Below are 15,130 nucleotides of genomic sequence, written 5' to 3'. Positions count from 1 at the left end.
GATGAAAATATTATTGAAGTGTGATGTTTGTGTGCTATTGCAAACTTTAAAAAGCTGTAGACCAGTGTCTATTTCTTCTACAGGTTTGTGAGTAGTTTCTGAGAACTCCGGGGTGATGTCCAGGAAGTCGCGTTCCAGTGGGGAAGACCTGGTAAGACTTGCCCTTTGACTTGGACAACTGTAGCTCTAACAAGGTGGAGTCAGGTCCTCTGGACAGAGTCTTCTTGTTGAAACGTTTCTTCTTTTATCCAAAGGACTTCTTCAGTCTGAGGAGCTGCAGCAAACTCAGTCTTATAAACAGCACCTTCTCGTAGTGGATCAACCAGTTTGTTGTTGACATCCAGAACTAACTGTTCACATGATCAAGAAGGACCATCAGCCTAACAATTGCTTTTTACATTCATTCAACCTTTATTTCTACAGGCTAGTCTCATTGAGCCACAAGGACTCTTTTACAAGAGAGACCTGTTCCAGACAGAACATATAAAGTACAGACAACAATAAACAACAATAACGATAAACTACAGTAAAAATACAGTTAAAATAAGAGTAGTGTATAAAACAATAAATCAGGGTGCTGTAAAAAAGGGTGAAATACTAAAAACAATTGATCAACTGATCGTTAGTGCCCTGATGACCACTTGCTATTCACAGAGGGCCGAGTGATACTAGCAACAACAGGTTCTCTTCACAAAGATGGCTTCCTTTACCTGATATTACCTGATGCCTGATGATGTTGCAGGACTCTGAGGTCTACACTCATCTGCAGGTCAGAGGTCACTCATTCAGGGATGAAGATGTTCACATCCTGGACAGAGAGGAACGATGGTTTGAGAGAGAAGTAAAGGAGGCCATCTTTGTGAAAAGAAACCGTCCATCATTAAACAGGGGTGGAGCCTCCGTGTTCAATTGTCCCCCTCTTACAATGCTGTTATTGCTAGTATCACTCAGCCCTCTGTGAATAGCAAGCGGCCATCACCATCTGGATGTCAACAAACTGGTTGATACACTATGAGAAGGAGCTGTTTATAAGACTGAGTTTGTTGCAGCTCCTCAGACTGAAGAAGTCCTTTGGATTAAATATGAAATGTTTCAACAAGAATAATCTGTCCAGAGGACCTGACTCAACCTGGTTAGATCCACCTACCTGGATTACTGAGCAGCATCAGGACCAAATGATCTATTCAACCTTTGGATTTTAGTTCCCCAGCAGATGTGGAGAGCGTACCCCTCTTAAATGCTTGAACAATGAGATCCTGCTCTTGTCAAGTCCATCCTCGAGGCTCAAGTCCAGTGGTGATGCGGTGAAAAGGGCAGTGGTGGTGGGTCTATGCAAACATTATGGAATTTTTCAGCTTATTTGCCACTTAAATGCAACACTCATTATATATTTTTTTATCAACAGGGTGACATGCCTCTCTGTGACTCCGAGTCCCACGTGCTCACTTCTCCGTTGACTAAAACGATACAAACCTACCCTTCAACTACTGATGGAACCCTAACAGGTTCTGGACTTGGATATGTGACATTGAAATCCTTTCTTTGTGCTGGTGGTGAGGTTGAGATCGCAGACTCTTCTATGTGCACAGAAGGGGGACTGGCTGTGTCTGAAGCTGAAGCTGCATGTAGCAGTGACGCAGAAGATGACTTCATGGAGCAGTCACGCTGTGATCACATAGAACACCCCTACTACAACCCTGATGGTACACGGCCTTACTCTGATGGCATCAGTGCCGTTAACGTCCCTGAAACTTCCAGCAGCGTCTTCTCTTTGGGTGCTGTGGATGATGAAGAAGATTTACGAGCTTGTCGTGCTGACTGCAGTGAAGAGGAACATGCCACGCTGAAATCTTTTGGAGCTGAGCTGGAACTGTCAGACACCACCAAACCATGTGAAGAGACCGTTCCTCTGCCTGTGACAGGCTTCAGGAGTTCATCACAACATGATACATCTTCATTTATTGGCTCTGATGACGGTGCCCAGCTGGGTCAAACAGAACATGTGGATCATCCATCCTGTAGCAGTGGAACTGGTAGAGCTCCTGTCTTCACAACCTGTTCTCATACAAAAAGAGGATCAGAAACTGTTTCTCATGAGTTGAGTGAATCAACCTTGAAGCCTTTGGACTGTGCAGGAAGTGCGAATGAAATGTCTGTAGACCCTGAACTTGTGGAAAACACTGTTCCTCTGCCTCACATGGTTTCCAGCTGCAGTGTTGATCCAAGTGTGTTAGCTGGTGACAACGTTTTGTACGATTACGACCGCGCAGATTGTCCAAACTGTACCATGAAAAACAATTCCCCCAGCATCTCCAGCAGTGAGGCATGTCCATTGAGCTCTGTTGAAGCTGAACACATGAGCTTGGTGAGAACTGAAGAACTGGTTGGTGCAGAGGAACCCTCCGTTGTTCTACCAGCTGCTGAGGATGATGAATACGACCACCAGCTTCTAGAGAAGCTTCCTCTTCTACCTCAGGCCCAGAGTGGAGACTGTCCACCCACTGTTGAATCCGTGTCTGCGTCACGTGCACCGGACTGTACCGAGCAAGCTAACAGCCACCTGGATGACAACAAAGTTGCAGCGGACACTGATTTACCAGTTTATAATGGATCTCTACTGACCGAGGCATCTTTGGAAGCTGTGACTGAGACAGTAAAATATGAAGTGCTGCAGCTGGCAGAACGTTCTGAGGACAACACAATGCCCTCAGTTGTTCATGGAACTGAAGGGTCTGCCTGCAGCCGCCTCGCAGCTTCAGCAGGAAGTTCTGTGCATGAAGAAGTGCAGGAGTGTCTGGACCATCTGTTGCAAGTATGTTCCACTGACGGATCTCCTGAATCCAGTGGGAGACACGACGCTGCTCATGGCTCAGCTGCTGGTGGTCAAGCCTTTTGTGTCTCTACAAAGCAAACTGCAGAGGACTTCCCTGATGTCATGAAGGTCCTATCAGAGTGTCCCTCAGTTGCCTCAGTCTTGCAGTTGGGAATCCTCAACCCTAATGTAAGAAGAGCCTCTTTGTCTTTACTAAATTTGCCTCAGAGCAGATTTTTGGCTGACAACGCTGAAGGTGACAAAAGCTTGGCCTCTCATGTCAACGCTGATCCGTGTAAATTCTGGGCCGAGCACATGGAAAGCCCCGTGCCCCGGCCTTTGTTCAACTCCACGAGAATAAGTTGCAAGTCTCAGCCAGACTCGGCCACGAAGCAGAAGGCAGATTTGGGGAAGAGGCTCGGTGCTTCGCCTCAATCTGGAGGAGTTCCCTTGATGCCCGAGGGCCAACTTCAGCAGCAACTGCGACAGATGGCGGAGTTCCTGCTCCTGGCCTCTGGACAGGTGGGTGCTGCAGGTGCGCCCCCTCCTGCTGCCTCCACTGCCCGCTCACTCGGGGCTCCTCCTGCGGAGTCTCACAGCGTCTGCGTCGGAACCAGCCCCGACCACAGCCTCAACACGTCCGGAACATCTGCGAGGGTGGAAGGATTCTCCGCCGTGGACTCGTGCACTGAAACTGACCCGCTCGTCTGGAAGTGAGTGCTCCATCTTTGAGTTTGGAGTTTATTTCTCTCCCCCCCCCCTCTAATGTTTTAACGTTGTGCTGCTTCTCACTGGGCTTTTTGTCTGCTCTTAGTTTATCTCCGGGCAGCTTGGGAAGTCTGCCCAGGGAGGAGCTGGAGCAGAGGTTGGTGTCCAGCCTGATCATGGTCGAGGTCCTCGTTCAACAGCTGGCTGTAGCCAGATCTCAGGGGGGGGCGTGTGCGGGGCCTGCGCCTTCAAATCTCAGAGAAAAGCTCGTGCAGACGGACCACACTGAGCTCAGTCAGGTACAGACAACAGGCCAACAGTGTTGGTGCAACATGAACTAATGACACGCTCTGATGTTTGATCTAGACCACGATGTACAGAGACCTGTACGTGGAGGCTCTGAGCAGGATCCGTGAGCTGGAGCTGGACGCAAGTTCTCTGCAGAACCTCATCCAGTCCATGCAGGACATGAAGACTTCTGTGGTGAGACTAGAAAAACTCGCATGACCTTAATTTTAAACAGAAGACGGCGTTTCTTCATGTAATTGGTCTTTAATTAAAACTGAAACATCCCAACAGGCGTCTCTGAGCAGAGACACGGACTCTGCTCTGTCTGGCATGAAGGAACGATGGCGCAACGTCAGGGAGGACCATCACCAGCTGATTTCACACGTATGGAAACTTCTCTTGACATCACAGACGAGCTTCTTGTTCTTGTCTGCAGCGTATTTCACTTTTCTCTTCTGTGTTAGTACGAGCACATGAAGACTCTGTGTGAGAAATCCAAGGAGCTGCAGATGAGAACGGTGCAGAAGATGAAGGAAGTTCTTCAGGAAAGGGAAGACATGAGGACTCGGATGGAAGAGGCCTTGACAGCCAAGGATGCTGTACGCACCCATCAGTTTGTTTGGGACTTTTCTTACGTTCGTCCTCCGTCCAGCTGGGCTTTTCTAATAAACGTCATGAAGTTCTCGCTCTTTCGCCGTCGTCTCTTCTCAGGCCTTCAGTGTGACGAATCAACTCAGGACTCACTCTGCTGCAGAAATCTCAACCCTGGAGCAAAGTGTTGGATCGCAGCAAGAACTCTTGGCTGCTTTAAACCGAACGTATCCAAAGCAGGTGCACAGCGACGACAAACCAAACTCCATTTATTTTAAACTCTACGTTTAACGTTTGTCCTTTGCTTTCTTGTGCAGGTCGCGTTAAACGAAGCTTGTAGTGCAACGCTCGTCTCTGCCTTTGATGTTTTGTCCCAGACCACGGAGGAGCACTCCAGCCTGATGAGTGACGTACGTTGGCTGTAAAATCTGCACCAAATGTTCATCTTCTATATTTCTCTGCTGCGCGTCAGGGGCTGCTGCACTTGACGCTTGTTAGCTCACAGAAGCAAACGTGACCTGCACACCGTTATCTTTGGATGTGCGGAGCAATGATGGGCTGGTTTTCCACTCGTTGCAGCTCCACGCAGTCGTGGGCGTCCTACAGAAAACTGCCCCCGTCCTCGTCCTGCTCAACGAGAGAACGTCTGCAGCTCTGAGGGAGAAGGAGGAGAGTTGTTCTGCAAGAGACCAGGCGGTGGACGAGCGACGACAGGTTTGTCATTTGGACATTTCACCACCCTTGTCTTTCTGTTTGCCTCAACTTGTTCCCTTTTTATTTTTAAACAAACTTGTTCTTAACAGACGGAAGAGGAGCTGAAAGAAACGTGTTTGAATCTCCGTGCTGCCAAACAAGAGATCGGGGATTTAAATCTGCAGGCGACGATTCTGACGTCGGGTAAATGGATTAATTTTATTCTGTCCTTGCAAAGAGCCGGCTGTTGATCAACTGTAGATATTCTTGGCTTTTCTTTATACACTGGTATTTATCTGTTTAATCATTAGAAATGAGTGTCCTGAGACAAAAACTAACAGGAAAAGAGGAGGAGGCGTGTCAGCTGGAGAGGAAGGTGACGGAGTTGTCCGCCACCATTTCCTCCACGTTGGCGTCCTACTCGTTCCTGGAGCAGGCTCTCGCTGCTGAGACAACAAAGTATGAGGCACCTGCTGAAGAGACGCGTTACTTCAGAAATAAAACTGGAACGACGCTCCTCGGCCCTACAGAGTAACTTTTGTTTAATCGTCAGGTTGCAGCAGTCGTGGCAGGACATTCGACGAGCTAATGAGAGAGCAGACCAGTGAGTGGTGGTGTTTTAATATTTACAGTTCATAGGTCAGTTTGGTGATGTTTAACGTAACAAAGAGGTTCTTGTCAAGATTTCAATTGCTTAGATTTGAGCTATTCAACTGATGTGCTCCGTTCGGCCCAGAAATGGGTTAATTTTTAAATAAAACCAGATTTTAAACCATAAAACAAACTTACTGAATGATAATAACTGCTGGATGTCCGGCCCCTGGGCTCTGGGCTTCCAGTAACAGTGGCCCCCCTGAGCACTTGCTGTAACGGTTTGCTGCCCTGCAGGATGGAGGCGTCCCTGCAGGCTTCAGAGGAGCGTGAGCGTGAACTACGCCGGGCTCTGTCTCGGAGCGAGCACCAAGTGGCTCAGCTGCAGACCCTGTCTCAGTCTCAGGGTCTGCAGGTCCAGCAGCTCCAGGAGAGTTGTGCACAACTTGGCGGCGTGCAGGAAATGAACGAGGTCAGCTTTTTAAAATGTCATTTTTTTCCATTTTCTGTGGTACTTGTACCTTGTCTTAACATTTTTACGTTTCTCTGCACTTCTGTCCTAAAAGGGATCTGTGGTCACTTCAGTCGCACCTTTCTGCAGGACAAAATTAGTTTTTGATACCAAAGTTTATTTTGTAGTTTTAGTTTGTGTAGAAAGTGCTTGATTTGTATTTGTGACTAGCAAAATGGTTCATAAACCAGTCGACAGATTTTAACTAAACATTTTTAACTGATGGGGACGTCTCGGTCACCGTCAAGATGGCCGCCACAGCTAAGCGACCTTGAAAAAATGGCTGTAATTTAGCTCATTTGACAGATATTAAGATAACCCGTCTGGGTTTGAGGGGACAGGAAGTAGAATCGGTCACACAGTGACAGGTCCAGAATGGAGGCGAGCAGGTCGCTCACTAGGTGAAAGACAAAAAAAGGTTAAGCTAGAAATAATTATAAATACAAACCATTTAGAACTACTGGTATCCATTTGATAAAATGAGGTTAATTCATCCTCAGTAGCCTATAGCAGCATAAATAAGGGGAAAGTCAGGAAACCCAATCCGACCCCAACTATAGTATTTATCAAAAAGGAAAGTCTTAATCCCAGTCTCAAACTGGACATTGTGTCAGCCTCACGGACAGAAACTGGAAGTTGGTTCCACAAGAGAGGAGCCTGAGAACTGGAAGATCTTCCACCCATTCTGTTTTTGGAAACTCTAGGAACCTGAGGTTAATGCCACCCAGAGAAAGTGAAAGACTCCAAAATTTATTCCTAAGATGCTCAGGTCCAAAAACCACAACCTCGGTCTTGTCCAAGTTTAAAAGCAGAAAATTAAGGGTCATCCAGGTTTTTGTGTCTTTAAGACATGCTCTAAGTAGCTGATTGGATTCATTGGGTTTCATGGAAAAATATAACTGTGAATCATCAGCATAACAATGAACATTTATCCCATGCTGTTTAATAACTTTACCTAATGGAAGCATAATAAGGTAAAGAGTATTCGTCCAAGCACTGAACCCTGAGGAACCCCATGAGTTATTCTGTATGTAATCCTGATGCTGACGAGAGCAGCTGATGATGATGTTTATTCTAAACAGACTGAACTATTGTTCTGTGTGTGGCTGCAACATGACTCTTCTACTCTTAGCCCCACGAGATATTACAACATCCTATATATTTAAAACAATTCAAATACTGTATGTGGCTAAATGAACTATGCAGCTGTTAATATAACAAGCACCCTACTAAAGCAAATCTGTGTCGGTTAACTTTTGTTCTTTACATTTTCTGTGTTGTCTTTCTGAGCCAGTGGTGTCTGTCTGTTTTTAACGGTGAGTTTTTAATGTTTCAGTTCCTGCAGATGGAGAACGAGCTGGTGCGGGAGCAGGTGGCTGAAGGTGAACGAATGCTGACGACCAACCTGCAGGCGCTGCGGGACAGGAACATTGCTTATGAGGATCTAACAGGAGAAGTTTGCAAACTTCAGTGAGTTGAAGTTCACAAGAATGACCCAGTTTTAGTTTTACGTGCCGCTCTCTGCAGGTCAGCGGGTCGTCTTTGCTTAAACAGAAACTATTTCTGAGCTGACGCGTTCTGACGTTGTTTCAACACATCGAATGATAAAATATAAAACATCGTTTTCATTTCAGGGCTGAGAACAGGAGTTTGTCTGACGAGCTGAAATCCTCAAGCTCTGCAGCCGACGCAGCTCGAGGGGAGCTCGAAGAAAAGCTGGCTCAGGCCGTCACTGAGATTACGCTGCTGCATCACACGCTGCGGGGGCTGACGAACGAGCTGCACGCTTCTCTCATGGACCAGGTCACAACTAATGCACAGCCTCTTGTACTTCTGTAAACTGTCCACTGCGCTGCGGCTCTCAGGATGCATGTCATGCAATAATGCTTTTCAAACAGGAAGAATGTCTTTTAAACACCACATGAAACGTTCCTCAGTCATGTGAAATAAACTTGTACAGTAAACGGGTTGTATAAAGATGTATGCACATTACTTCCTTCTTAGAAACAAGATCTAAAGGAGGAGGAGTCAGGAGTGCTCTCTAGTGCGGAGCAGCGTCGTCCCTCCACTTCCTTCGTCAGCAGCATCATATCAGCATCAACTGCAGAGAAAGACGAAGACGTCAGAACCAGCACGTCTGCTGCATCTGGTACTTTAATCACTTTGTCCTCTTAAAAACACACATTCAGCGTATTAGAGTTTATTTACTTACTCATTTAGGAGCCACACGATGAAGATCTGGGACAGAGTTGTTGTAGTTAGACTTTTAAACTAGAAATTTACAGCAAATTGTCTCCTGTTTGTTATCGACACTCAGCATTTCTTATCGATGTGTTTTTAGTAGTTCTCAACATCTTTATCTGCTGTAGCTGTAAAATAAACGAGTCATCATCATCAATAGTTAAAGTAAAAACCAGACCGTTGTCCTTCGTCTCCACAGATCCTCCTGAGACGTGGAGCAGGCCTTTGTTCAGTGAGAAGAGTGCCTTCACCTGCGTCGCAGCTCAGAGAGCTCCAGACGTGGGCTCAGCTTCAGAAGAAGCGCAGCACCGCGACGTGGCCGACCTCCTCTCCGGCCTCGGCAGCACCGTCTCCGAGCTCGTCGGCACCGTGGAGTCTGTGCGGCGGAGCAAAGACGCTCAGCTGCAGGAGCTGCACAGCAACATGTGAGCGTTGGAGCCGGGTGCAGAGATCAATATTATTATTGATATATTTACAGCTCACATCTGTTTAATCCTTTTCTACTCTTGATTGACCAACGACTTGCAACAAGCACGTCTGACACAGCATTCTACCACACCACTTTATTTATAAAGCACTTAAATCAGCAGCGAGGCCGAGCAGAGAGCTGGACACCAAAACAAAACAAGCAAAGGACAGAATAAAATGCATAGATCCACATAAAGACAAGAACTAAATAACTAACATTATAGAATATTACAGAAAGTTAAGATCAACTCGCATGTCGCGATAAACAATAAATCAATTAATCGCACGATAAATGAAAATTATTGACCTAATTTTCAATTATCAGATTTATCGTTTCTTCTTGTCTCTCTCTTTCTACTGAAGACACTGGAGGACAAAAGACTCTTCACTGACCCCTCCCCTTCTCTTTTCTCTTTAAAATCTGTTTTAACGTTCAAAATCGTGTTTTGAATCGTTAAAAGTAGCTAAACTGAGAAGCTAAGCTACGAGCTAAGCTAACAGGCCGACCTCGGGGGGAAAAACCTCCGTCTTGTCGAAGCTCCAAAATTCACGGTTGAAACTCGTGCCTTCGTGAAAAAAGTTGTTTTTCTCTGAAAAAAGAAGCCGAGAACTTGTTTACTGATTTTTTTTATTAAAAGTTTTGTGTGAAAAACGCTAAAGAACTCGAACCACACCGAGCGTCTGCCATCTTGAGAGACAGCCCATGTCACGTCAAGGGGCCTCCCTCACATTTATCTTAAAGAGACGCGCTGCTCGCTCCCTCACTATCCATCCTTCAGTTCAGACTGTTTTACACTGCCATCCAGTGGTCAAAAAAGGTTCTACATGCAAAACATTAAACATTTCTTCTTAAATTTGACTTTTTATTGTCAAGTTTCAAACAACATTATTGTTTATCACAATAATTTCTGAGACAATTAATCGCCCAGTAAAATTTACCGTGACAGTCGAAACCAGAGAATAAAAGTGAGTTTTTAAACGAGACTTAAAGTCAGTGAGAGGGCGAGCCTGGCTGTCGTGCAGTGGTGACTCGTTCCACAGTTTTGGACCTGCAGCAGAGACGGTTCCGTCACCTCTGAGCTGAAGACGGGTTCCTGGAACCAACAGAAGCATCTGGTCTGACCTCAGAGAGCGCTGTGGGACATATGGCTGCAGCAGATCAGCCAGACCCTGAACATCCTCCAAATTATAAATGTTATGGTTAATTTAAAAAAGTTGCACATTTTTAATGCTATATTTGACTTTTTGTTGTTTATTTCCAGAAGTGTCTGCAAAAACCCGTTTAAAGCGCGTGGAACGTTTGATTTTGGAGCGCACGTTAATTTGACAGTTGGGCGTTTTGCTGCTGTTTTAATGCGCTTCACGAGTAAAGTTGATTTGAAAAGCGAGCTGCGTTGTGACCGAGGAGCGTGAGCAACGTCTCTGAAGACAAGTTGTGTATTTTTACTTGTGCAGTTTGAAAAGTGCGTCTGAAAAACTTTATGAATATTTTGATAAATCTTGTGGAAGTAACTTTTGTCATAGATGATGAGAAAACTGACTTGACGTGAAGTCGACGGACTCCTGATTGAATGAAAGGAGCTCTTTCTGACGGGCTTCGTCCTCCGGACTCCATCCGTATTGTTCCGTATGAGGACTCGTCTAAACATCTCAACGTTCTGTGATGTTGTTCCAGCCACCGCCTGCAGGTGGAGCAGCAGGCTGCAAGCAGCCACCATGAGGCTGAGGTGATGGAGCTGAAGCACCAGCTGGACCGCCTGCAGAACCAGGCTGAGAGAGGCCATCAGGCCCTGCAGCAGAAAGCTCTGGTCAGTTGTTTGTGCTTCTGTAAAGACCTCACAGCAGGAGGCTCTGAAAGGTTTCGTATGTTTTTCATTAAAGGACGAGAAAACCTTGACGAAGCTGATGGCCGACGTTCAGGAGGCCCAGGAGATTCTGAGCAAACACAAGACCGACAATAACGTAAGCTCTAAACACAGAGACGCACAAATCCTCCAGATGTTTATGCATTCTTTAGTTTTAATTTGAGTCTTTTACAGGAACTAAGAAAGGAGGTGGTGGAGCTTCGTCTCGCTCTGCAGCAGTCGAGGGTGGAGGCCCACCACCTCCGGGACGAGCTGAGGAAGTCCGGCAGCCAGTCGAGTAACGCAGCTCGTTCCATGGAGGAGAAGATCCAGCTGCTGAGACAGGTCCGTCACTCACGTCTGCGTGTTTCCACGAGCACATGTTTATACTTCTGTGTCATCAGATGGAGAGGATGAAGGTGAGCCTTCAGGAAGCGGAGCAGGCCCGAGTCAAGCTCCTCGACCGAGCCAAGAGACACGTAGGTTCTGATCCGTTTGATTGAAACGGTCACGTGACGGGACTTCATGATGCAAAATGTTTCTCCTCGTCTCTCGCAGCAAATCGTCCATCAGACCAACATTCACAAAACTGAGATGGAGCTTCAGATTTTAAACGACATAATCAATAAAGTCCGAGAGGTGAGTTCAGTTTTTATTCTTCAAATTTCACCTCCAGAGCCGTTTGTTTGAGATTTAAAAATGTAAAAACATTTAAAATAGTCTCTGCAAAGATTTCACGTGGCTCTGATGTTTATTTATTCATTAACCTTTATTCATAGTTATTGTATTTATATATTATTTAAAATAACTTGCTCTTCACGCAGACGCTGCTGTCTCTGCCAGAAGTCACGAAAGGTTGTGAACAGCTGCAGCAGCTGCTCAAATACATCGGCTGATACATCAGCTGAAGGTTTCCTCTGTTGTTTTAGCTTCATTAATATTATTTTTCATTAAAGGTTCAGATGTTGAGTTTTACAAGTTATCCTTGTTTGTTTTATTTTACAAATAAAGGAAGAATCAAAAAACAATTGAATCTTTCTCCAGTAATGATGTGAAAATGTCATTTTAAACGCTGAGCCTGTTCTGAACACGTGCAAGCGGGAAGAAAATTAAAGGCTAAAGTAAAAGTTTCGGCTGTTTGTCTGCTTGGAGATGAAGACACTGCAAATATGAAGCGGTTTAAAATAAATAAAAAACTGTTGGACACCACAGACTTTTATTTTCTGGTCTTGAAGTTTGATCAAATAGTTCAACAGATTCGAAACAGTCACCAAACTAAACCGTATTTAATGTTTGGATGACGGGCACGCCTCAATACATTTTCTTAGTTTGGGTCCAGATGTGGTGACTCGTTTCTAATCATTCTTAAAATAAAATACGACGGTATAAATACACAAACCTCGTCATTTGTCTTTAAACGTTTTGCCCCAAACTGATTCTGTCCTGTTTTAAATGAACTCACCGAGCCGACGCATTTAATTCTGTATTTGTCTTTGACACTAAACTATAATAATATTCATTAAATATAATAAGTAAAATAAATGTAATAAGCATGTTCCCTGCAGGGGATCAGGGGTTCCTCACTGCAGGTTTTAACTAGATTCAGTTATTTTCAATGTAAATGTATTTAATGTCTGAAGCGCTGTAGAAGAAACGGTAATTATTATTGTATTTAATTTTAAAGTTAATTCCTTTTGTACACAGAGGTTTAAATGTAAGTTGGAGAATAAATCACGTGTTTAAAACGGCAAACAATAAATAAATTATCGTTTTGCATAGGTTGATTAAAATTGCACAAAACATTTTTATTAATTAAATTTCATCAATGTTTACAAAACAAGCAAAAATAAATTATTTGACTTGTTAGCCATAAAATAAAATTCAATTCCTACATCAAAAATGAGATTTGTCCAAAGTTTCCATTAAGACGTGCAGACGGTGGAAGACGTGTCTCATCGTTTGATTTCTTTCTGGGATCAAATATTAAATTACAAATAGTAAATTTATTGTACAACTTTATTTTCTGGATTGAAGAGCGTCTCGGCATGAAGACGGTCCGCTAACTCCAAGACGGCTTCACCTCAGCTGCAACACGTGGCTCCTGCTTTTAAAACATTTTTACTTTAAAAGAGTTCAACTCTGTTTCATTCTAACATTCTGCTGTTGCAAATATTAACAAATTACGTTTGAAGAAAATGTGCTTTTTCACTTTATTTACACAAAATGCAAACTAAATGTGCAGTTTATTTTGACCCCCCACAAAAAAACCATGCAGAGCTTTAGCCATTCGAACCAGCCACTTATTGTAAAACAACCCGATGACCACGAAACAATAATTTATACGAACGTTACGAAGGTTTTTAAAATGCAGCAGTTCTGAGCTCGCCCTGTGAAGCTGCCACGAGCAACAAACTTCAACCACGCACAGAATTTAATTTACAGACGGACGCAGCTGCAGTTCAGACCTTTGCATCTGGATTAGACTTAAACAATCACGAACAGGAAGTTGTCGTCAGTCCTGAAAACGAGGCCAAACTAGAAAAATCACAGTCGCGTCTCCGGACGAGCTTCTTGTTTGAACGTCACGAGTTTAGCAAAAACAGTTTGTGCCTAGAGATGTCCGGCTCCGTCCAGCTCCGTCCGGCTCCGTCCGGCTCCGTCCGGCTCCGTCCGGCTCCGTCCGGCTCCGTCCGGCCCCGTCCGGCTCCGTCCGGCTCCGTCCGGCTCCGTCCGGCTCTGAGGCACTTCTGACAAACATCAGCGTTTTCTAGATGGCAGGAACGAAGCGCTCCATGCTCCCAGGGTAGGGGGGGTGTCTCAGGTACCCCCCGCTGTTGGAGACAGGACCTGCTGTGCTGTTGTACTGGGAGAAGGAGCCGAGCTGCACGGGGGACGCTCTGCCGTAGTGCTCCAGAGCCTCTGCAGAGCCCTGAGGCGAGGTCTGGATCCGGCCCGCTGCCGTGTACCCCTGTCTGTGGCCTTGTCCGTAGGAGCCTTGATGGGGGTGATGAGGATGGCTGCTCGGCCCGGAGTAGGTGAACCCCGGGTGTGCCGAGGAGCGCGGTGGCAGGGCTCCCCCACATGGCTGAGTCTGGAAACCAGACCCCCCCAGGCTGCAAGGATTAGGTCCGTTTGGTAGACCTTCGGGACTAAAGCTCCGGCTGGGCTGCTGCATCATCTCTGACCCTTGACCCGCCATCATGCTGGCTGAGGCTGGGTGTCCGATGATGTTGTTGATGCTGAACATGCGGGTCTGACCAGGTCCAAACCCAGGGGGGGACGAGGAGGGGTAATAGGCGGAGGGCAGCTGCTGGCTGTAGGTGGGGCTGACGGTCATGTTGGGGTAGACTGTGTTGGAGTATGCAGCTGATCTGGTTATCTGGACCGGAGAGAACACCGGGGCCTCGTGCACATACGAGGAGTACGTGCTCAAGTCGCAGCGCTTGAACCGCTTCCTGCGCCTCAGGAAACTGCCGCTCTCGAACATGTCCTCTGCGTTGGGGTCCAGGGCCCAGTAGTTGCCCTTTCCTGGCCGGCCGGGCTCTCGAGGGATCTTGATGAAGCAATCGTTGAGCGTCAGGTTGTGGCGAATGGAGTTCTGCCACTTCTTGGAGTTGTCCCTGTAGAAGGGGAACCGCTCTGTGATGAATTTGTAGATGCCCCCCAGCGTCAGTTTGCGGTCAGGGGAGTTGGCTATGGCCATGGAGATGAGCGCGATGTAGCTGTACGGTGGTTTGCCCCTCTCAAGGGGTCTCTTCCTCCTCCTGCCCCGGGGCTGCTCCTCGGTCTGTGGTGAAGGGTTGGAGGAGGGAACGGTGGTGTCTGCTGAAGAGTCTTTTTCCACTTTGACCACAGGCATCGTCAAAGACGGTCAAACAATCCCAACAAGTTCAAAGTGTCAAATGAATTCACTGCAGAAGCTGAACGTCTCAGTTCTCCCACAGATCTGGGAAGTTCCTCGTGTGTAACCAAAGTAGCTCCTGGACAGTGGAAATCAGAACAAGACATCTGCCCCTGTTCTCTTGGTAAAAAGCCGTTTTGTCTCGTCTTTCTGTGAAACGACTCACTGCGGTGGAGTCCACGTCCCAAACCTTCAGGCAGGTAAAACCTTCGGTTGTTGGATGCAGTTCTTCGGTTTGGCTCTTTTTCCACAGAGTCTGGTGTCGCTCAGGTTGACGGATCACATAGTGAGAGCGCCGTGTGTGGGAGAGAATGAGTCACGCTGAGCTACCTGAAGAGTGTTACCTGTGCAGAGCACCTCCAGGGCCACGCCCCCGCAGCATCACATGCTCTCAGCATACTTCAGCTTTATACGGGTCTATTGTTCGTGCTTGTCAAAGTCTGACAGCTTTGTTGGATAAAAAAACTGAAAGGTATTTTATT

At 46.2% G+C, this 15,130-nt stretch overlaps 2 protein-coding genes and 2 long non-coding RNA genes across 4 annotated transcripts; 3 read left to right on the top strand and 1 right to left on the bottom strand.

Moving 5' to 3' along the window:
• The first annotated feature begins 5,025 nt into the window (after positions 1-5,025).
• Positions 5,026-5,457, top strand: LOC119422573. Its single transcript, XR_005187424.1, has 3 exons — positions 5,026-5,113; positions 5,203-5,296; positions 5,404-5,457. It is a non-coding gene; the product is annotated as an uncharacterized LOC119422573 (long non-coding RNA).
• Positions 5,458-5,901: 444 nt separating this feature from the next.
• On the top strand, positions 5,902-8,033 carry spag5 (sperm associated antigen 5). Its single transcript, XM_037690419.1, has 4 exons — positions 5,902-5,930; positions 5,981-6,155; positions 7,531-7,664; positions 7,829-8,033. The coding sequence occupies exons 1-4, from the start codon at positions 5,902-5,904 to the stop codon at positions 8,031-8,033; spliced, it is 543 nt and encodes a 180-aa protein (XP_037546347.1).
• Positions 8,034-8,791: 758 nt separating this feature from the next.
• Positions 8,792-10,857, top strand: LOC119422356. Its single transcript, XR_005187420.1, has 3 exons — positions 8,792-8,860; positions 10,579-10,711; positions 10,785-10,857. It is a non-coding gene; the product is annotated as an uncharacterized LOC119422356 (long non-coding RNA).
• Positions 10,858-13,514: 2,657 nt separating this feature from the next.
• foxe1 (forkhead box E1) lies at positions 13,515-14,918 on the bottom strand. The gene has a single exon (XM_037690041.1). The coding sequence runs from the start codon at positions 14,604-14,606 to the stop codon at positions 13,515-13,517; it is 1,092 nt and encodes a 363-aa protein (XP_037545969.1). The 5' UTR covers positions 14,607-14,918.
• Between the last annotated feature and the right edge of the window lie 212 nt (positions 14,919-15,130).

The sequence above is a fragment of the Nematolebias whitei genome, chromosome 16 (assembly GCF_014905685.2).
Source record: "Nematolebias whitei isolate Nwh7 chromosome 16, NemWhi1, whole genome shotgun sequence".
Lineage (NCBI taxonomy): Eukaryota > Metazoa > Chordata > Actinopteri > Cyprinodontiformes > Rivulidae > Nematolebias > Nematolebias whitei.
This window is presented reverse-complemented; position numbering and strand designations above follow the sequence as displayed.

Coding starts and splice junctions, on each gene's coding strand:
- spag5 (XM_037690419.1), top strand. CDS start 5,902: ATGTCCGGCCCCTGGGCTCTGGGCTTCCA. Junction 5,931..5,980: donor CCCTGGGCTCTGGGCTTCCA/GTAACAGTGGCC, acceptor GCTGCCCTGCAG/GATGGAGGCGTCCCTGCAGG. Junction 7,665..7,828: donor GGAGAAGTTTGCAAACTTCA/GTGAGTTGAAGT, acceptor TTTTCATTTCAG/GGCTGAGAACAGGAGTTTGT.
- foxe1 (XM_037690041.1), bottom strand. CDS start 14,606: ATGCCTGTGGTCAAAGTGGAAAAAGACTCTTCAGCAGACACCACCGTT.